Below are 22661 nucleotides of genomic sequence, written 5' to 3'. Positions count from 1 at the left end.
TGATATATTTACTGGCAAATTGGTGTACCTGCTTTTATTGAGTTTTGTTCTAAACACCTAAGACCGTTTGTAATCTGTTAAGAAGGATTTTTAAAGTATTAGTGTTCAACTAAATGCATTAGAGCTCTATGAGCTGACTAAGGGGTGTAAGTTTTGTAGTCTCTTCATACAGCAGGCATCAGCTGCACAAGAGTGATGCTTTTAGTTAACACTCCAGAAAACTTTATAAAAATAATGGTTGGAAACAGGGTGACAAAATTGAAGAGAATACCAGCCTGTTTACAAAAGGTCAACAAAATGACAGCTGTGCCCCTGCCCTCTGCCCTCTGCCCTCTGACCCCATGTCATCTTTATGTCAACAGCTGAGACAGTCTGCTGGAATCTGGTTTCTGCACCCACAGTCCACAGCTATTTAGCAAATAATCTTACGAGTGTTACTGCTGGAACGTGCAGTCAGTTACTGTAGTACATGCAGGAAGAGCTGAAGCAATCTGAAGTTAAGGCCATAAAAATTAATGCAAGCTGTCCCTCATCAGACATTTACAGCTTTAAAAGGAATTTTATGACCACTGGGCATGTGAGAGAAGATGTCCAAGACCATATTGCAGTGGTATTCTAGGGCAGAGCTCCACTATGAAGGTCAGAGAGGAGACAGACAGCTTCCTGATGATAGCATGAATTGCACCTCTCACTTCCGATGACAAGAGAGGACCTGAGATGTTGTGGCAAAGCCAGGAAGTGGTTTTTGAGCTGCGTGCTGACACCACAACCTAACACCAAAATGAACCTGTGATATTTTTTTCGATGTGTATTTAAACTGAAACCTATGCTACTCGCTTTTGAGCTTAAAAATAGCCTCACTGGTTGCATGGCCAGTCTTTGAGGACAGAAATATTTCCACCACACAAAACGTTTGATCGCTCTAAACCCCCTAAACCTTTTGAACAAGGATAATTAGGTCTTTGAGGGAAGAAAGGTATTTTAATTCCAGTGTTGTTATTATTGATTATCATATGTGACCCCAGACTGCACCAAAAAGCGTTAATCACCCAACTGACAAATTCATAAAGGAAAACCGATTAACTTCTTGGTCCTCAGCCAGCCATGTCTACCCTTTATTTCATTACCCTGAGAAATCAACTGCTCCTGTCTTTGGGGCTGGACTGTCTCTTGCTGTTCTTCCTGCACTTCCATCTTTGAGCAGCCTGGAATGAGCGAAGGCTTTGTAGCCCCAGCACAGCTGCTGGTCCAGACTCCTGGAGATGTTATTTTCTTTTCTTTCATCATTTGGGAAAAGTAGCAGGCCAGAAGAAAGAAAAGGCAAACTCTCGGTTTCTGGGGAGGCTCCCAACAGGATCCCATGCCCTGTTGGGGTGACGGTTATCTGTTTTTACCTGCCATGTCTTTCACACGAACTCTTGATGGCTCTCATGCTGGATTGATAAACCAGTTTTTAAAAGAATGCAAGTAGTGTGGTTGGTTGCGTTATCTTAAAAATGGTGCAAATAGTAATCAACTAGTATTGCATGTATTACAGAAAACCTCGGGTTATATAGTCAGGGGCCTTATTCATGAGAGCATTACATTACACCTTTAAGGCTCCTTGATGATTTGTGGCTGAGCGGGTGAGCTCACTGTCGGAGCCTTCGTGCATTTCTTGCCATTGCTTGACAAATGTCCTTGACAAATGTGTTTATAGCAATCTGCCCTTTCTTTCTGCAGTTAATCCTGTTTGGATGTGAACTGTTAAAACGGCTCAAGCTGTAACAACTGTGTCAATAGCACCCAAATACATTTTGGGTTTCCATTAGTTAAGATAAACACTTCAGACGTTGTTACAGTAGATTCGTATTCTACAGTGTTGAAACTATTGATGCGGGGCGACCATTTAGCACTCAATAATTCAAAGCGGGGTTAATGAGATACCTCCAAGCTGGTCCCAGTAGAGCTTTCCTACAGTGGGTTGACTGTAATGTAGTTATATATCATGTCTGCTTTCAAATCAATTACATTTTTATCTGATAGAAAAGTAATTTTATTTGATTATGTTTTCTAAGCACCAGCCAAATGTTTGTGTAGCTGGCAATGCAGCTAGACATAACAGGACTTTAATCAAATTAAATTGCATTTCAAAGTGGTAAAAGAAATGCTGCCTGTGCAAGGAAAATGAAGTGTGTGCTTTTTAGGCGGAGATGGGAGGGATTTGTAAGTTTTTGCAAGTGGCCTGTTTCCAGAAAACGTAGTCCTTTTTCGCATCGTCACATTTTCACACAATAAGCATGCAGCTTTTTTTGGAAATTTCAGGCAAGTCAAATACATATGTTGTTTCATATCCATCCATTTTATAGCCACTTTATCCAATTCAGGGTTGCAGGGCAGCCAGAGCCTATCCTGACAAGCAACGGGCACAAGGCAGGCAGTGTTCCGGTGGGAGGAAACCGGAGAACCCAAAGGAAACCTATATCAGACACAGGGAGAACATACAAACTCCACACAGACAGCAACCCGGAGTCCCGTTGCTACAAGGCAGTAGTGCTAACCACTGTGCTATCCTCTTGTTTTTCATATTCAACCGTTTATTTTATGTGTATGCGTTTGTGGTTTGTGTACACATGTAGGGGCACGTTTTTTACAGAAGTACTTTGGGGGAAAAAAACAAGTGAAAGTCTAAGGTGCTGAAAGAAAAGCATTGAAAACATTAGTAACTAAGTCTTTACATTGCAGTGTCAAAATATTCAGCCGCAGGCAAAAAGAGGATCTAATTGAAATGGAAGATGTTTCCAGGTTCATCTGATTTACTTTGCAAAGTACTTTTGATTTAATTTCTATAAATAAATGAAGAAATGTGATAGGTGGTGGATAGAGGGCAGGTTTTTTTCCTTTTCAGTCGGAGATCCCTTTATCCCAGTTAAATCGCAGTGTTTCTCCGAACGGCTCTGGGTAGCAGAATGATTGTCGATGCAGTCTGAACTCAGTGTGTGGCGGGATTACATTCTAGAATAATGAATAATATACTGAATCATAAATTATTGATACTAGAATTTTCAAATGAATTCTTAGCAGCCACCAGTGTCCCATCAATAAAATTCACAAAGAAAAAAAGAGCGTATATAGCCAAGACTTTCGCTACCTCTTGTGCGGAATTAATGCAGAGCCATTGAGATGTATAGACAGGCTGTACTCATATAGATGGATAGAACCTGCGTCTGGTGTTATATATCAGTAGTTAAAGAGTAATGAAATGTGGCTGTTGTCAGCTTAAGTAAGGATAAGAGACATTGCAAAGCAGCTCAATAGTGCAGTTTCCACTCCTCGCCTCCCTCCAAGAGCAAATCCTTAAAAAAAATAAAAGTGCAAATAAAACCTGCCACCAACTATATCCCCCAACCAAGCCATATGCCCCCCCACCCCCAACTGAGGAACTGATTTTGCTCTCTGTGATTTTCGTTTTCTCTCTCCTTACTGCTCTCAGTTATTGCTGTTGGGAACCAGAGCACACTGCTACCATTTCCCTTTTCATTTCATGGCTCCTGGAAATGGATGTTTTACTGCCGTCATTAAGATGTGCTGCAGTTAGATGCCTGTTTCCCCCTGAAGTTTAGTTCTGTGAACCGAGCCATTATAAGACATTATAGTCCCAGATTTCAGGACACAGTGGAACACTGTATAATTTGATTAGTGTTATTAATCAACTGGAAGACCCCCCTCCTTCTCCTTCATTGCCAACCCCTCCTTTCTTGAGTGAAAGGGGTAATGTGTAGTCTTCAGTGGTAGCTAGATCTCCCTTTTAAAAACAATGATTTACTGCGTGTTTTTTTTTTCTTCCCAAGACCATAAATCACTTGAGATGAAAGTTCCATAATTGCGCTTGCTGGGAGGGATTTGAATGAAATTGCGCTATGAATTTTTTAAAGGGAAATTTTACTAGCTGTTCAGTGAAGTTGGAATAAGAAAAAGGTGAGACTAAGAGGATTTATGGGGAGGATTCTTCATTACTGGAGTAATTTTCCTCCAAATGATTGTGCAGACCCCAGAGGGAAAATGGTTTCACCAAGGAAGGGTAAAAATCTTTTAACCTGGTTAATTCTTTTTTCAGAACAGGTTTCCAAAGTGAAGCCTTGGACCGTTTTTGCTTCCTTGCTCAATACTTTTTATTTTAAATGACCGCATATACACATTGCTGCGGCACTCTTGCTGAAAATGGGTACAGGTACATGCTGAAATCCTGCTTCTGCAGTTTTGGGTCAGTTCTTTCTCTTCCTTCTGTTTTGAATCGGTTTCACAAAGAAAATGAATGGATAAAAAAAAGATTTGGATGAAGTGCTTCCCTTAAAAAGCTGTTATTTCTTTACAATTGTCCTTAAAAATCCACTACTGGCACCATTAGAAATTGTACTGGAGATAGAATCACATTTGTGTGTGACAGATTCCAGCAAAGCTCTTGATATTCTGTGCGAGTACAAAAGAGTAGAAGTATTCTCGAGTTAATGCTTTTTTCAGATCGAAATTGCTTTGACTAGGGTTATTGAAATACTGATTATTTAATTGAAACAAGGTCTTCTTGTCGGTGGGCTGTTGGCAGTCATCTTTCACTGAATACATTTGTCTCTTAATTCTGAAAACCAGTGGAGGGGAAAGTAACTGCACAAGGCAAGGGAAAAAATGTGCAGTATAGTCTTGTTGGAAATTAGTATAATGATGGGTTCATTTAGTTCTTTGTTCTTTCTTATCAGTCTTTCCCTCCTCATTTTTCACAGTAACCTTGAATAAGACATTCCCAGGTTTGTATTATTATATTAAAATGAATATCATTTCTGAGTTTGTAAACTGCTACTAGGATGTTAAACACTATTTTTTCTGGTTCTGTCTTGAATTGTGGGCTATAGCCGAAAAGTAAAGGCCGTCAATGTGTTCCGATGCTTTGATTTGAGAACCCGCTGGTTTTCAGAGTCTGAAAGAAAGAGGAGCAGGACCTCTTGAAAAGGAGAAGTAGTTCTAAATTTTGAGCAGGAAAAGTTTCCAAGATGGAATCGGAGCTTAAATGCAGTCATTATCTGATGAGTGGTGTGACACCTCACATTGGCCTGAAATCACATATGGCATTTTCTGCAGCATCATCAAAACTAAGGAAGATTTTATATCAATTTACAAGAAAGAAAAACTCTTTCAGCCTTTTGAGGAATTCTATTTTTTCTCTTTGCACGTGTTTTTGTCTGTGTGTCTCACGGAGAGCAAGTTGGGGTATGCGAAAAGACAAATTCCTAATACAAGAAATTGTATATGGCCAATAAAGTGATCTTATTTTTTTCTCCTTTCTAATTGGCCAGTAATATTCCATTTCAAGCTTTATTGTCCCCTAGGGGAAATTTGTTTTACGGCACAGTCAAACACAACACAATGACAATACACATTATCAAAAGGGAAGAGAATACAGCAGTGTTACAGGAGAAAGAGACAAGAGACAAGGTGCTTACATTGCATTGTTTAAGAATGTGATTGCATTGGGAATGAAAGATTTTCCTGAGTCTGTTGGTTTTACACCTGGGGGCACAGAGGCGTCTCCCAGATGGGAGAAATGTGAATTCACAATGGAGGGGGTGAGACACACTCCCTGATGTTTTTGGCTTTCTTAGTCACCCTCTGTTTGTAAAGGATGCTTAAGTTGATTTGATTATTCCTGATTATTTTGCCACTTATATTTGCAAATTTTCCAAGCCTGTTAGAGTTATTGGTACTTATGTTGCCAAACCAGCAAGTGAAGCAGTATGTTAAGACACTTTCAATAAATGTTTTGTAGAAAAGTGAAGTGTAAGAATAGTTTTATCCACCTTAAAGCACCTGAGTTTTCTAAGAAAGAAGAGTCTCTGTTGGCCTTTTTTATAGATCGTGTCACAACGTTTGTCCCATTTTAGGTTATTGTCAATGACCAGTCCCAAGTACTTATAGTTATCGACAATTTCAACAGGCTGACCATCAATTATAGTGGGTTGAGGGGGTGTGGTATTTTTCCTTAAATCAATAACCAGTTCCTTTATTTTTGAAACATTTAACTTGAGGGAGGACTCGTTGCACCAGTTAGTAAAATCATTAAGGATGGGTCAATGATGGTATTCTGTGTTGTTCAATAAACTGACCAGAGCTGTGTCATCAGCAAACTTAATAAGGTGTCCATCTGTGTGTTTGCTTATGCAATCATTGGTGTACAAAAAGTACAGCAGAGGGGACAAGACACAGCCCTGTGGTGATCCAGTTGATGTATAGCGAATGTCAGATAAGCACTTCCCCAATTTGACCTGTTGTAAGATTGTAGGACCCTACCACACACATTATCTGGACCTGCACTTCACTTTTCCTAATATTGATTTTACTAAAAAGTCTACGTACCTCTGTTGTGTCAATTTTAAAGAAAACCTCTCCAGATACAGGCTGAATAGCACTATGAGCTGAGGTGGTTGTAGATTTGAACTCAAACTGGGTATAAAACACATTCAGATCATTGGCCAGCAGTTGCCCATCCTTACCATTTAACAGAGGTATAGTGCTGCCACTACGCTTCTGAGGGATATGCAGATATGCAGTAATATGCAGTTAATATGCAGTTAAGCCAAGATGCTATGTGTGATGCAAACATCTATAACAGATGGAATCGGGTTCGGTTCTAGGGCCTTAAGCACTGAAACGCAGAGGTGGAGAGGTTCGGGACTCGAGGTGGGAGTGAATGCCTCCCTGTCCATGCATGCAGAAGGGGAGCCAGAACCAGACAGGAGAGGGAGACACAGAGGGAGAGAGAGGAACACAAAGGGAACTTGTCAACACTAATGAAGAGGAACACAGTCCCACTTCTCTCTTGTCAGACCTTCATTCTGAGCACAGATTACAAAGCGACTTGTCAGCCATTCAGCTTACATTTGGCAAGAAGTGGACTTGGAATTTCTCCGCAGAAATTCCGCCTCAAGAATTAAGGGGGGCTTTCCCACGAAGCACATCATTGTTCTGCCCATGAGTGTTTGTATGGAATAGGCTTGTATCTATATACATTCCACTACAAACAGGTGTATCTGTATATGCAGTATGATATATATACTGTATATACATTTATTTTTTGCTTGTATCAACTGTTCTAAAAAATTGTATTGTTTGCTTGTTGCTTGTCACCTATTGCATTAGGGCTGTGGCTTCCCAGATGAGCGGTATGTTTGCATCATCATCTGTTCTTCACAGCAACAGCAGCTGAGTGTTTTTGCGTTGTTGTCCGAGACAGCTGTGTCCTCCCCCAAGGAGATCAGTTCCTAAGATTAGCCAAACTGAGGTGCCACGTCTCTCTTTGAGGCTTTCCTGTATCTGCTTAGTTATACAGTTGGGAAACATACTGTAAATCTAAAATAGTTGCTTCTGTGAGCGCACTGATGAGCAGGTACAGTTAGTTAGTAGCTTCTTTCTTTATACTCTCAGTGACCCATGTAGATCTAAAGTGAACTCTGAGAGGTCTTTGCTACCTTGGTTAAAATGGAAAGCTTTCAGATGCCACATAGGCGTTTGTGGCTGTTGTGTGGAACAGGTGTTACTGCTGCTATTTACAGCAGTAGAGCTGAAATAATTCTGTTCATTTGTGTAAGAATATCACTAAAAACATTAAGAAGAGGAAAAACCGAAGCCCATCAGAGCAAATCAGTTTTTCAGACATGCTTCATTACAACACTAGCTTTTTAGATATTACATCTGATGATTAAGAAGCAGCAGAAACCATTAATAAAAATGTCAGCATTGTATCAAATCGGTTGTCTGATATAGCCCTCAATGGTGTAAATAAACTTAGGTGAATGCTTGCAGCTGTGGTTTCTGGTATAAAAATAGCATATACACGTTAAAGAGGGTCCATTTAAGCTGTGTTTGAGCAGGAACAGCCCTGTCCAGAGTTCACTCTTCTCCTATTGTCAAGAAACAGCTGTGCTCCAGCTGCAGGTGTAGACAGTGTACCTGTGTGAAAACTGCAGCCATGTGTCAGCTGTTGAAGAAGCAAATACCAGGCTCTGGTGTAGCCAGAAGGTCATTGGAGAAACCATGGGGGGAGCCTCAGTGCTCTCGGTTCTTAAGGGAAGAAAAGAGACCATAGAGGGTAAAGAAGCTTTTTTTCTTTTGCTCTGTGTGTAGCCGCAGCATGACAAATTCGGGAGATGGAGCGAATGAGGTTATTCACTGGGCCCTGTGAAAGGAGCCCTGCTGGTTCCTGAATGAGGGTGGGCCCATCTGGGCCAGCAGGACGTGCAGGAACCAGTGACCTTGAAAATTACCCAGGAAGCACTTTGTGATGGTCTCCCTGGTAACAGGTTGGATTCACATGGCAACAGAATGATTCCCTCAATCAGTCTCTTGCGGTCTCCCAAACTCTAAAGTTTGTTGTAATGAAGGGCAGATAGTGCCAATGCCAAGAAACTTTCATTTCAGTAGCTAATAAAACCAACAGTTGTGATCTCCAGATGTCTTAAAACGAAACCCATATCTCTGAAAATAAATATGCAGTTCTTTTAAATGCATGGAAATTCTAAATTCCACATGGTAGCTCTTACATACTGTTCCATGTCTTTACATATTTCTCACATACTGTTCTGCAAAAATAAAAATAAAAAGTTTTGAAAAGACTGTTTAGTGCTGTAATGTGAAAATGCCTTTTTGTCTAGCATGACCTTTGGAGTTGAATCGCTTCAGAATCGCATATTGGAATCTTTAAAAATACTGAAAGCATGCAATGAAAATCCACCTCCATAAGCAATGTGATGTAACCGCAGTGATTTTGTAGCATTTATAAAATCAGTGAAATAGTATCATGTATTCGTTAAGGCTTGAGTCATCATCACTATAAAAATCTAATTGCTGTTATTGATAATAGAGATGCACTTTTTTCAGCTTAATTGGCCTCAGCTCTTTGGTACGTCACATGTTTCTCCTTTGTAAACTCCTGTTAGAAGCCTGATCAGCTCATGTGATCTTGGCCTAACTTGAAGGCTTGAACAAGTAGTGATTCGGCAGCCATTTGAGTTTTGGCGGAAAACAATCAACATTTTGCTTTGCCTTTCTTCCGTGGGCTCAGATGGTTTGAAGATGAAGGCAGTCATGTAAAAGTAAATCGGATTCACAGTGAACCTTAGAACACATGGAAGGTCACAAACAGGAGAAGGCCATTTGTGCCTATCTAGCTCGTTTGACTTTGAGTAGTCCGAGCAGCCATCTGCTGAAATGTGGTAATGGCCATGGAACTGGTTTTGAGCATGTGTGCAAATGAAGGGGCAAAACCTCATGAAACACAGACCGTGGCATTATGGTCGCCTTCTGATTGAGATGATAAAAACACCCCAATTAGTGGAATATTCTTTCTCTCCGCAATACATAAAGCCAGCAAAGACTGAGAACTCCTTTCGCTGACAATCTTTTGTTGTTGTTTTGGCAAATGAATATGCAGTCATCGGGTCTTTCTGGTTCTGAGGATCCCGTGCATTTGTTAAATTCTGACCTACAGTATCATCCTTCGAATTGCATTAGTGGAACATGAAAAGGCACGAGCCTCAGATCTGCAGGTCCTTTGATAGCTGCTCACAGCAGCTCTGGAGCTCTGCGAGGTGGGTTGACGCTGCTGGCTGCTGACAGGAGGTTGGCAGCACTAAGACATGGCAGCAGAAGAGAGGAAAGGCAAAGAAAACAAAGTGAAAAGAAAAGTAGGGTGAAAACACAGCTCATAAAAATCAGTATTATAACAGCATTAATTGATGCTGCTGAGTGCCATATGTGATGCCATATGGAAAACCTACCCCTGAGGCCTTCGATAATAGACAGCCTGCAGTAGTGCACAACTTGGCACATTTACAAACAAGGGATGTCCCATTAATATGAGCATTTCAGAACTGCAGAGAGTGAGAATTATTTGAGTTCCTCTTGTCCCTATCTGGAATTTTGTTTTCTTGTAAAAGGCTTGCCAGTGAACCAATGGAAGAACAGAAGGGGAATCTGATTTATTAAGTATAATGGTGCCGTCATCCCAGTCTTATAAGACACCCCAGCCTCACTTTCAAACACCCAGCAGTCTTCCAGTTGGCGTGCAGACAGGAGTGGTCCTTTTCTCCTCCTCACCTGTCCCTCAGACCCTGAGGTGGTTGCTTCGACTTCACGCTCATCGTAGCCGTGAGATGCACTTTTGTCTAGTGGGTGAAATGATTTGCTTGTATCCGCAAACGGATCGCAGCTCTTCTAAGCGATGAACTTTTCTTAACAGGTCTGCTGCCGCAAATAGCAGCCCCACTTTTTACCCACTTGTTCGGCAACGTCGAGTTGCCAGTGTTCTGACACACGAAAAAAGGGCTCGTTTGGCCGCCAGGCCTCCCCAAAAATAAGTGTTCAATGCTAAGTACATGAATACTTTTATCATTGGGTTTTTTTGTAATCATGGAGCGCAAAGCCCAGAATTCACTTCAAAATGAACAGGGAATCGTAAACCAGAGGAAATGAGTAGAAAATCACACAGTATTTCAAATTGAGAACAGAAGGTGCTTTCCCCGAAGGGTCACAGGAGTCCGGAATGAGCTACCTACCCTTGTTGTTGAAACTGATACCATGACATACCACTGCTTCCACCGTTTTTCTTTCAAGAAACAGCTGGATGAGATCCTGGGCTCAGTTACTGTAGCTACTAACTACCGAATGGACAAGATTTGTGATCTTGTCAAACTTGACAGACTGACAGACAGGTTACACGTTTCCTCATTCATCTTGCCCTGTCTGGACTCTGGCCTTAACTGGTGAAGGAGTTAGTAAGATTTCCACCACTACTGCATGGTGCATAATATTTTTTTCTTTGTGTGTTAACTGTTTTGGGGTGTATCCCTGTGCTTCTTTAATTTAGGATATTCAGGAGGATTTTTCTGCATTCTGCAAGAGGGACTATCATAGCAGATTATTATCATGGAGATCTAGAGATCCTGCACACACTATACAAATGTTTTGCCTTTGGCGTTGTACTTCAGAAACTCGCCTGGCTCTCTTCATGTTATGATCCAAGGCTATACTGTCATCTTCCTGCATTTCTGTCTGTTCGACACAGGAATGGGAAAGGAAAGAGGAGACGCTTGCAAAGTCAGTTGCTAGCTCTTCTTTGAGGTGGGCTCTTTGGGGGAAAAAAAACACATCGTCTTTGGATGTTTCTGTCTAGCAGCAGAAAGGATGACTGATGTGAAGTGATTCAGTCTGAGCACCAGGTCAAACGCTGGTAGGGTTTTGTGTTCGTCTTTGATTTGGTACCATGGCCCTGCACAGGATTCGCGGCCTGAGGACACGCACTGGCAGTCCTCCCGCAGCTCTTCCAGAAGGTCTGGCACTCTTCTCTGGTGTCTCTCTTTCTCTGTCACTCTCTGCATCTCTCTCTTATTGACAGCCTGCTGCCATTGTGTGTATTTAACATTTCACTTGTTATCGGATTTTTTCTCCCTAAGACACGTGTGAGTAGTTTGGAAATCCGTTCTGGATTGATGGCGTCCAAAACAGCCGGCCTCCATTATTCCATTTTCGCAGTAATCTGTGTCGAAATCCCGCTCTCCCAGTCCTGTGCGCGTGAGCATGAATGAATGCGAATGATGTGGTGGGTCTGCTCGTACAGGTTGATGAATGGAGCACAAGGCAACCAGGGAATGTCTTGCCGAAAGGGGATCTTGCACTGGTGGATTGGGCTGATTGCACAGGCTCCTGGCTGATTGTTCTGGATCTTCCTGAGCTTTTCAAAGCCAGTGAGAAACGGGGGGTTTCCTGAATCCTCTCTCACGGAGCTCTGTAATCAGTGAAATGGTCAACTGCAGAACTGCAGAGTTACATAAGAGTTCCCAGATGCTGTGTAATTGCTAGACAGTTTATCCGGAGTACATTAGTCATTCTGAAAACGGAGATCGAAACTTTTTTTGCCGTCTGCTTGGCGATATCTGCAGACGTTTCATTGCCTCTGACCTTCAATAATATTGAACAGCAGCCTTAAAGGTGAAAGGATTAAGATTCTTTGGCTGTCGCGTATTTCCCTGTGTTCACCTCACTGCTCTGTCTTTATGATCACTATTTTCCTGTGTTGCAGATTTTAGATGCTTTTTTGTTCTTTGTCTGTGGAGAAAAATTCAGAAGTCAATTGCAAAAAGAGTTTTAGATTTACTGGTTTCATTTTTAATATTTTTCGCTGTCAAAAGCAAAGTTTGATGTCGTATTACAGGAGAGAAATGGCTCAGCAGATGAGAATTTTTTCCTTGCTTGGCATTTTCAACATCAGGTAAGTTCTGTTTTAGTAAATCAGCGTCATGAAAGCCACATACTGTGTTTTTATTCAAACAATCTAATGTTGTTCAAACCGATGCCATTTTAAGTACGCGACGCCATGACAACGCCCCCTTTTTATGGGGTGGGGGGTTGTATTCGCTTATTTTATGTGAACATAAATCCAGCCGCATGTTTCCTTCCTCAAAACTAAAATGGGAAGGAGAACGAAATGAGAAATTCTGCGGTGATAGCTGTCAGGAGAGTAGAAGCTGGCGTTTTCAATCCAGTGTTAGTCGATGCCACAGGACACTCATTTGTAATTCCATTGCCTGAAAACGACAGCTTTTGATCACTTACGATGAAAAAAATGCCCCTCCATCCCCCCACCGCCACCACCACCTCCCCCTCGTCCCTTTGCAATTGCTGTCCCTCAGCGTAGATCCCCCTTGGGCTGAATAACAAGTCTACCGTGAAACGCATCATTGCCCCTCGAAATTAGCCAGACAGCCTGAGGCAGCACACACTCTTCATGGCCAGTGGATGGTGGCTGTTAAAGATTTTTTTTCCCCTCCTCTTTTTTTTAAAAAAAATCCCTTGAACCTCCCCGTTCTCTAAGCTGCCTCGCATCCCCGCGTAGGCTGAAGCGCTGCGGAGTACATCTGTAGTACTCATCACGGCGCCCTCCCCAGAAGAGAGGCGAGGGGAGAGAGAGGAGAAAGCGATGCCCTCAGGCTCAATCTGTTCCTCGCTGAGCTACATCAGTCTCGAAGACGACGGCCTGGGCCGCAGGGAAGCCTCAGCTCATTCCATCAAACTGTCAGGCAGCCGGTGGAGCTGAGAAGGGAGACTCTCGACTGCCCTGAGGGCGAGTTCAAGTCAACATCCCATTTCCTTCCTTTCCTTGGCTAATTTCTCCTACACCAGAGTTAAATTTCTGCTGCCCGGAGCTTGCGGCAGTAGCAGCAATGCGCCATTGAGGCAGAGACTAATGGCAGGGGAGTGGGAGGGCAGCTCAGGGATTCAAACTGGCAAAGCAAAGGCTGTCAAGACAGGAGCAAGGGGACCTTATAAAGGATACGCTGCTGAAATTGGCGCCATAAATCAGTAGCCCTCCAACGTTTGGCGGCCGCTTTTTATTTTGGCCTGCCTGCTCCCTTTCGATCTTATTTCTTCTCCTCTTCTGAGCACTCCTGGTCCCCTCGGCAGCCCTTCTGGCAGACGTTTGACTCACGAATAAATCCCCCTTCCTCCTCCTCCTCTGTCAGTCCCACTAGATGTTACTCCCTGCCAGACTGCACAAACAGCAGCCAACTCTTTACCTCCTGAGCTGAATGCAGGTTCTGAAAGTTGAAGACAGAATGCAGCTCCGTCATTTTGAGGGAGTCTACCCTTTGATGTTTTCAGCCTTTTTTGCGCTCGCGGTCGGGTGCAGAGTCTTCCACGAGTCTTGAGCTGATTTGAGGGCGACGGTCAGCGTTGAGGGTGAACTGTCCCTTTGTGCATGACAGTGCATTTCAAAATATTGTTGCGCGTTTCTTCCAGAGCGTGGAGTTTTGAAACCATCGTGTTTTCTCGCCTCTTATCTCTGTCAAATCTAAAATTTCTCTCCAGGTCTCCCCTTCACACGGTGACACTGTTCTTATCTGGCATGTTGGGCTTCAGTCTTCCTTGATACTGCAGTATTCTGGTCCACAGCAATTCTAGAGGTCATATCGCAGCTTTGTCCTTTACTCATAGATTGGTGGTTGCCAGCACAAGACCTTCACTGACTCCCAGTCGGGCTTTTGTAAAAATCATATTAATAGCCAAGCTTGTGACCAGCTCCAGATTTTTTTTTTGGGCCATTTTAGGATACAGCACTGAGCGTCTGAGCCCGGCACACAGGATCAAAAGCTGTCCCTGCTGCAGCTCTGAATGAACACCTGAATTGTCAGGGTAATGCAGACACCTCTGCATTTCTGTCACTGGTTAATATAATGAGGCCTTTACCCCAGCCTTGGGGGAAAAAAAAAAAGTCATTTCTGTATTTTTTTCCAAATTCATTTTCCATTTTTTTTCTTTTAGTCTTTCCTATCTGACAGGCACCGGATTATTATACGGGCAGAATGAGCATTTCTTTTTTGTGTGTGTGTGACTCACCTGTTTCTTGATCTGTGTCTGCATCAAGAGGCACACATACACAAGAACATGCAGAAAGACAAGACAGAAACATGAATAATTTAACTGCGAGAATCCAGATCGGTGCCTGGAGTGTTTCTCACATGTCATGCAAATCAATGGTAACAGGCGCAGGGAGAGGTGTGCAGCCAACAGACTGAGATTTGGAGGTTGCGGATGTTCCTAGCCTCCTCTCGTTTTCCGGTTATCACGGCCGCCGAAGCTGGGAAGCGCACTCGTTCCGGTTCCCAACGTGGAAATGTTTTAGATAAGCACAAAATACCCGTGCGTCACCCTCCTCCTTAGAGCTCGGTGTGTTTCCATGCATCATTACACAGATCAAACTCTGCTGAATTCCCATTCATCACAAGCCCTCACTGCCCTCCACAACTTCATAATGGAGTCTGCGCTGTACTCCTACGTTGCCAGTATTATGCCAGCCGGTATGCATTCTTGAAGTAACACAGGGGAGCTGATCCAGGCAATGGTTGTGTAGGTGTTTATTCTATTAAGGTTTTTTCCATTTCAGACAATTTAAGGTAGACCCGAAACGTAAGGCACATTCATACTAGCGCATGGGTTGTCCTTTTTTAGAAAGGTGTTTTTTATGTCTTCCGGTGTTTTTTCTAAGTTTGGAGCAATAGAAAGGGATAGATCGATATGATCTTTGAAAAGAGCATCGCTTTTATCTTCTGTGCATCAAGGCCTGTTTTATCTTAATCTCGTCGGCTTCTCTTTTCTGTTGCTAAAGAGGGCCGCGCAGGTTCGGTATGGGCTTTTTTGCCTCAGGTGCCTTGAACGTGGTTAACATTCTTCCCTCAGTCAGCCAGCAGAGTCCCAGAAAGTGTCGTGTGTTCAGTCCTTTTGTCTTTGTCCATGGTATTTCGCGTGTAGTTGGTGGTGGTGATCCCTTCTAAACTTGGAGTCCGTTTTCCGAATATTATTGAGAGTCCCTCTGTGGCCTGGCTCCTGTCAGCCTGCTTCACAAACTACATTTCTAATACATTTTTAACAATGTCCCCTCGGACCTTTTTTTTTGTTATTGTTTCGCCGTTTGGTAAATTTACTCTTCTTCCACTTCCTGCCTAGTCTTTCTTGGCAGGCAGAGAGGAAGCTCTGTTCCCTGTTTAATTGCCTGGGAATAAGCAGCTCAACTGGCAGAAATTCCCCTTGGCCCAGAACTGTGCGCTTCACCGTTCTTATTTTTTTTTTAAAGCAGCAAAACGTGTTATTGCCCACCACACCACCACTGTTTTCAACACATGCATCTGCGTTTCCAGTTCGACACACAGTAGCTTGTGCCGGTTTTCATGAGCCCATGGACATTTCCAGAGTAGCCTTGTGCACTTGGACTCCATCCCATTAGTCTGGAGAAGAAAAACCTCACCTGGTTTGTTTTTGTACCTATTCCTCCCTGGTGGCCAGTGTCCCTTATGGATTTCCTTATCCTCCAGGTTTCTCGTCAGTCTTCTTGGGGGGTGAGGGGCAGTAGTGCCGCGCAAACCACCGAGCAGGCTCCCGGAGTGTGACACCAGCCGCAGATCGTGTTTCAGGATTGGCAGTACAAACCTGACGGAGAAGGAGGCATAATCTGCGTCCCTCCCCGTCCCGATCATCTCCAAATGCAAAATGGATCAAGCACGCATGATCCATGTTTACCTGTGTGACTTTAACAAAATGCTGAAATGGCGAGAGGCTGCTGATCAGAGCGCCCTCCAAGTTAAATCTGCTGCTGTCGATTGGGGTGTAATGGCATTGTAGGAAGGATTTGTTTGCGTTGATGGCGATTGCTGAGAATGGCTCGGCAGTGGTGCAATAGCTCGTTCATTTCTGCAGCCGCTCGAGCCCTTGAATGCGTGGACAGTAATACTGTATTTATCTCTACTGTGTCATCACAGAAGAGGACCAGTGTGAAGGGAAATATCATTTGCATACCCGTGTCAGGTGCCCAGGAAAGTCAAGGTCATGCCGAGAATGCACAACCAGATTGACCAATTAAACAGCATTTGAGCTAATGAAGGGCTTTTGTAAACAATGAGTGCTTTCTAAGCTTCTGTTTACAGAGCAACTTAACTTGTTACAGTCAGGGGTGATGCTCACATGATTCATTTAGATTTGAAATGGGCTTTTTTTGTTTCAAAGGCAAGCTCATTTGAATTATTTCAATTATGGCAGTGTTGCTTTTTTTTTTAAAAAAAAAGGGAGCTATTGTTTTGCAGATCCCATGTGCTGCTTGTTCCATGCCTGTCCTGTGGAAATTGTGATTGACAGAGACCTGAGCCTCTTAGCCCTGCTTTCAAAGGCTTACCTACACTAGGAGGAAGTCTTGTGACAAGAACAGCCCAGCAATCGGGTTTGTTTAGCAAACATTCCTGGGAGAGTTAAAAGACAGTTGGCAAATTAGTGTTTTGACTAATCCCACACACCCCCCCCTCGACTTGTCACACACACACACAGTCACTTGCTCCCTCTCTCTGCCTTCCCTGTATCCCACATCTACCCTTTGCCTGTGTGAGCCTTTATTAGCACTGTGGGTGTAATTGTCTAATGACCTGTTCCGAAAACAATCAGGTATTTAAAGCAGTGAAGGCTTTCTCAGTTGTGTATGTATTGTAAATCTGGAAATTGACGATGCGTCAGTCCTTCATCTCCTCCTCCCTCCCCACACCCTGCCTTTTCCTCCCTTAGCCCCTCTTTTTCTGACGAGGGAAGCACGTTGCAGAGGGGCTTGGCGCGAAGTCTTTATTGTCTTAACCGCTGTACGGCAGTCGTTCCCTTAAACGTGCGCACATGCACATTTACCCAGCAGCACACTCGAGGGAAATAGGACTGCCGAGGGAAAGCAGTCTCTTGACTTAACATTGTGCATTGACGAGTGGTGGGGGGGCGCTTCTGTCCTTCAGCCTGCTTTAGAATATGAGGGGGGAAAAGTGAACATAATAAAAGGGGTTCGAGGTGGGAGTTTTTTCTGAAGGGGCCTCTGCCGTAAAGATTCGAGTGGGCGGTTTCTCGCGTTACTTAATTACAGATTGGGACCCACCACACGCACACAAAAGACTCCTTTGACCCCGCTGCTTCCTTTGTGTGGGGGCTTGAAAAAGAGTTAAACAAAATAAAGAGGGGGCACTTCAAAATGTTGCCACAGAAACTTAATTGACACATTGAAGCCCGTTTCCCGAGCCATTCTAATGCGATTCGGCTGAATGGCTTTCTCCGGCGTTCCCCTATTGTGTGATCCGCAAGGGCTGGCCCTCCGGCTCCTGTTTTCGCCAGCGACATCCAATTGGATTTTAATAAGGAGGAACAAGGGAAAGGACCCCCAGCCGACGACAGGAAACTTAAAGAGAAATGAAGGAGGGGACTTGGCGCATCTTGTAAATGCAATTAAGAAAAACATCTTGAACCATATCCTTGCCATATTTTTTTAATATTAGAATATTTAAATATAACGTTGGCCAAGATACAGAAAGGAAAGAATCATCACAGACAATAAATTAGAGTTGAATTATTGATGTGGAAGAGCTCTTTAAGCACATGAAAAATGTAGGGGAGAGGAATATATGCAGCAGTGTAGATTGGGGGTTAAGTGAAGTCAAGCCACCTCTGGGAGAGAGCCTGGTGGGTGCTGCCGGAAATATCTTGCTGCCATGATAATGTGAACAAAACCAGTATACAGTGTTTAGTTAAAGCACTTAACACATCCTAGAAACTGGCATCTGCAGCTATTGAGAAGTCAGAAGGGGGAAAAGAGGCACTTCCTGCTAATCACAGCAGTGCTCCAGTAGCTAGTGTTAGAGGAATGTTGCCCTGAACCAGCACAGCTGCTCAAAGAACTGTTCTGTGTCATATTCACCGCCTGCATGAAATAGACAGTCCCCTCTTGTGTCTCGTGCTCTCCTTAAAACTGTTAACAGCGATCACAGATTTTTCACAGCGTAAGACATTTTTGACTTTTCTTGTCTTTGCATATGTTTGCACAGCTAGATGACGCAAAAACCTCTTTCTTCTTAGATTTCTGGAGCCCTGATGATTGACTGTTATTTAAATCTAAATTATTTGCGTGTCATTCCCGTGATCCTTCCATAATTTGAGGAGCCTCGTGCTGGCATCTTTTTTTGATATGTGGTCCAGAGCCCGTCAGCGTGGTAACCGATGTTGTCATCTACGGTCTTCACATCGGCTCTGGAAGTGAAATGAAATGGTGCCGGGGATTTGGAATTGAACTAATTGAGTGCTCACTTGCGTAATCGTCGGTTTATTTAAAGGGGGAAATCGAAACCAGTGTGGGGGGATAAAAAAAGAAGCAGTGCCATCTGCATCAGGGAAATCCTGGCTGAACGTGCAAAAGGTAAAAGCGCTGAGAGAGAGCCTGGCTTTGGGGGACAGCATGGTTCTGTCAGTGTGTGGTTGAGGGGTCAAGTGACAATACAGAAAGCAGTTGTCATTTGCTTTGGATTGGGAGTACATTGTATGTATTATCGCAAGGGAGGAAGTATGTATTGATCAGCTCTGTATGCCATGCAAAGCTACTAAGCTGTGGTATAGTCTGCTAGCATTCTTTAAGGGTCTCTCTTGAGGATTTGCCTGGAGTTCTTCAGGGTGACTTCCTCTGTCTCTTTACTTTTGTTTGTAACCACAGAGCGAAGGACCCCTCACTTTTGACGTTGGTCTCTGTTCCTGCTCAGAGACCGTTCTTTCCGAAAACAACGGAAAATCGATTCGGTCGGTGTTGTCAGTCATTCAGCAACAGGAAAGAAAATGACAAGGAAGTGAAAATGGAGAGTGTACATTACCCTGGCTTTTTGTTTGGAAATGTTGCCGTGATAAAATGTCAGGCAAAGAATCTGAACTTGAACATTTTGCGGTTTTCATTTTTTGCGACATTGTATTGCTGGGAAAACACAGTAGGTCTTTGTTCTCTTTGCAATGTCAGTTTTCTGCAGTCAAGTGTCTGAAGCTACAAGAAGGTGACTTTTAGCTTAGCTAGCTCGAGATTTGTTTCAATTGAATTCAGCAAAAAGCTATTTATTTGATTGCTCTAAGAAGATGCATTGATGACATGCGTCAGTGGTCTGTCTGAAGTTCTGGTGCAGTTCTGATCAGTAGTCACCCAAGTGCAGTTTTGGTGTTTGAAACTTCATGGCCTGATTCTTCAATATATTCTATACCAGGTTATCATGCATTAAGGAAAACTGTAAGTCACTGTTCAAAGATGTTGAACAAATGACCTATCTACAGGTTGCTGTTAGGATATGGTGAACGCTTGCAAAATGTCATCCTAAATGCAGTACTTATGTTTTGTCAATGAGTCCGTTTGCTCCAAAAAAACAACTTTCTTCCTGCTGTGCTTACGCTGACCCAGACTCATGTACCAGCTTTGAGCCAGGACGCTCAGAAAAATGCTTTCTTTCTGCTCCCCTGTTTGTCTGGAAAGCTGTCAGTGAAGGAGAATGAACAGAAACAGTTGTTACCATAACGAGCAAGGCAACGTGATGTGTAACGCCGTTTTTCTTCTTGTTTCAGTGTGACAGCGAGAGCGACATCGACGACAAGGTAAGACTTTGTTCCTTTTTTAGCTGCCTCTGTACTTTTGTTTTGTCGAAGAAGTTTATTTTTAATTTGAGGAGCTGGGGGAAGGGCGCGCGCGCCTCTGCGTGCTCGGTTTCTGGTTGCGGTTTTGTGCTTTTCTTCACATGGAGCGAAGCGAAGCAACGTCGATGAGAAGCAGAGATCTGCCCAAAACACACGCGCTCGTGGGGCTCATGGTCCCTCGGATCAGATCAGATCAGATGCCCTGTCAATATCGACTGTTCTCCTATTGGCGAAGAAGCATTGCTGCCTTCAGATGAAATCTTACTAAAGCATGTGATTTTTCTGATGTTCTCTGGGCCACGGTGTAATGGCACACAGTCATCTGAGATGAATGTGATCGTCTGTGAGCACATGGTTTCTAGACTGTTTAAGCAGTCTGTCTTTCTTTTTCTTCAAATTGTTTTGACAACTGAATTGCTATTAATTTCAGTTAAATTCTTATTCTTTATGCTTGTTTCAGTTAAATACTTGAAGAAAAAACATAGCAAATGGTACAGTGACTCCTTCTTACACATGCAGTAGCAATTAAACAGACCTAGAAAAAGGTACTAGAGTTTTAACCTCAGTGACACATCCATTAAATATCAAGGCTCAGGTTCATTGCAATCAATGAAGTTAAGTGTATGTAAGTGTGTAGTGCTAATGCACATATGTCAGTCTTACAACATTATTTTAACGTTACATGAAGTACACAATCTTCATTTTATTGTGACTAAATGGTTAATCAATAAATGAGGAATGGAATCAACCTCTTTTTTATATAGCCTATGCAGTTTAAAAACAGAAACTGCCTGTTACTGTAGGAAGACTGAAGTGAATTTCAGCCATGTCTTCATTTACGTAGACATGTTTAATGTGCAGATAAATTGAGTCAGTCCATTAAATTTAATCAGCTTGGTGCCCTGTTTTCATTGGAATGCAACTTTAAATTTCAATCAATCAGTCTCGGTAGATTTTAATCAAATAATATCCTACTTTTTTAACACAATCTTGCTAGGTTTGGATGGTGATTGAAAAAAATTAGAGCACTTTAATATTTAAAGTGATATTTTTAGAATGTCTAGACGGTTTTCTTCTGATCAGTTTTGTAGACGTTGCTTCAGTCACGCAGTTTGGTTGTTTTAGAAATGTCCAAAAGCGTCTTATATTGTGGAAATGTTCCAAGACATTAGTCTTGGTTAGTAGTCTAGGTTAGTAATAAAAAATCACTAATAACAAAAATCGTACTGCAAAACCATTGATGAATATATAATTATTATGGGAATGTACACACAGTACTTAGAGGCACTGTAGTTCTCATTTCTTGTATCACTGTCATATCAGCTTAATACAATAGTTCATTTGAATAACCTGGAAAGAATGATGAGAGCAGTGTAAAATATGGAAATTAGTTGTACTTCACAGTCGTTGTGGGAAACAGAACCAACTGTTTATTTGCTGAAGAAAAATATTTTGGGGTCTGTCAAGGCAGATCTGCAAATGAGCTAAGGTGTCTTCCTGGCAAATTACTCAAAAAAATGCATCCCCTGCGCCAATTCTGTTACAGTTTTTACATACCTGTTAAGTTGTGACTGAATGGAATGAGATAGGAATCATTATCTTTTTAGAAGTACGCCTGAGTTCAGTGGAAAAAGGCTTGTGGCTTACCCTTTCCGTAACCCACTGTTAGCAGCAGAATTTGCATAAACTGTAGCGTGACAGTAGATGGGTTTGTATTCCTTCTCATTGAACAAAAAGGGAAAGGAAGAAAGCCTCTGTGCTTGCTAGACGTGACAGGACTTGGGTTCAGGACTGCTCTAGCACTGCCTTGAAGGCCTCCGTGTGCCAAAGGGCAGAAAAGGTAGGCGTTAACATCTCTCGGCTCCCTTGGCTGTGAGCCAGCCTGCCGCCTATGGGTTGTGGCCAGGTTGTCACCAACACAAACCGGCTGTCAGGCTGGCTGGCTGTGACTGCAGATAAAATTAACCAACATTAACCTGGCCAGAGACGGGCCCCTTCAGCAGGTTGAACTCATCCCCAGTGGCAGCACTTCTTTTTTTTTGGGGTCTTAAATGAAAAGTGTTTCTCAATTTGCCAAAGCATTTTCAGCTCAGTCTGGGGGCTGAACAGCTTCATGATTAACTCACAGTGAACTCCCTAGTGGGTGGTAAGAGGCCAACAAAAACACCACCTCACTACTGCTTTGCACAAATTCTTCTGCTACTGCAGAGGAACCCCGCTGCTCTCACTTCAGAAAAGGAGAATTACGGCTTAGTGGAGAGAGATTTGTGTCTCTCTCAGTAGGGGAGTGTAGTTTTGGGGGAACTCCTAGCAGAAGTGCTAAAAGGTGGATTCCCTTTCCTTCTCGGCGCATGTTTCTGATGGATTGAAACACTACAAGGATTAAAGAAATGTCAGAGAAACACAGCCTGTGTATTTTGGTGTCCAGAACTTGAGAAAGAGATGAGACCAAGCATACAACAGCATATAACATATTTGAAGCTGGTGTATTTTCACCTCTGTAAATGGCGTCCTGTCTGACCAACACAGTGAATAAGTTATAGAATCTCGTGTTGTCCATATGTACCTTACGGAGCTCTGCAAACTTGGCTGCTTTCTTGCAACTAAAAACAGTGACTTCTAAACAGCAAACA

At 42.9% G+C, this 22661-nt stretch overlaps 1 protein-coding gene across 9 annotated transcripts in view; it reads left to right on the top strand.

Annotated features, from left to right (window-relative positions):
- Nucleotides 1-22661, top strand: part of fbrsl1 (fibrosin-like 1) — a 299572-nt gene that overhangs the window by 170459 nt on the left and 106452 nt on the right. For all 9 annotated transcript variants that reach the window (XM_088618298.1, XM_088618293.1, XM_088618291.1 and 6 more), the window contains one exon: nucleotides 19960-19989. In XM_088618298.1, the coding sequence (XP_088474424.1) occupies nucleotides 19960-19989 (30 nt within the window). The remainder of the gene's footprint in view (nucleotides 1-19959; nucleotides 19990-22661) is intronic.

Source organism: Lepisosteus platostomus, chromosome 24, assembly GCF_059453375.1.
Source record: "Lepisosteus platostomus isolate fLepPlt1 chromosome 24, fLepPlt1.hap1, whole genome shotgun sequence".
Classification (NCBI taxonomy): Eukaryota; Metazoa; Chordata; class Actinopteri; order Semionotiformes; family Lepisosteidae; genus Lepisosteus; species Lepisosteus platostomus.
The sequence above is the reverse complement of the archived record's forward strand: the minus strand, read 5'-3'. Positions and strand labels throughout refer to the sequence as shown.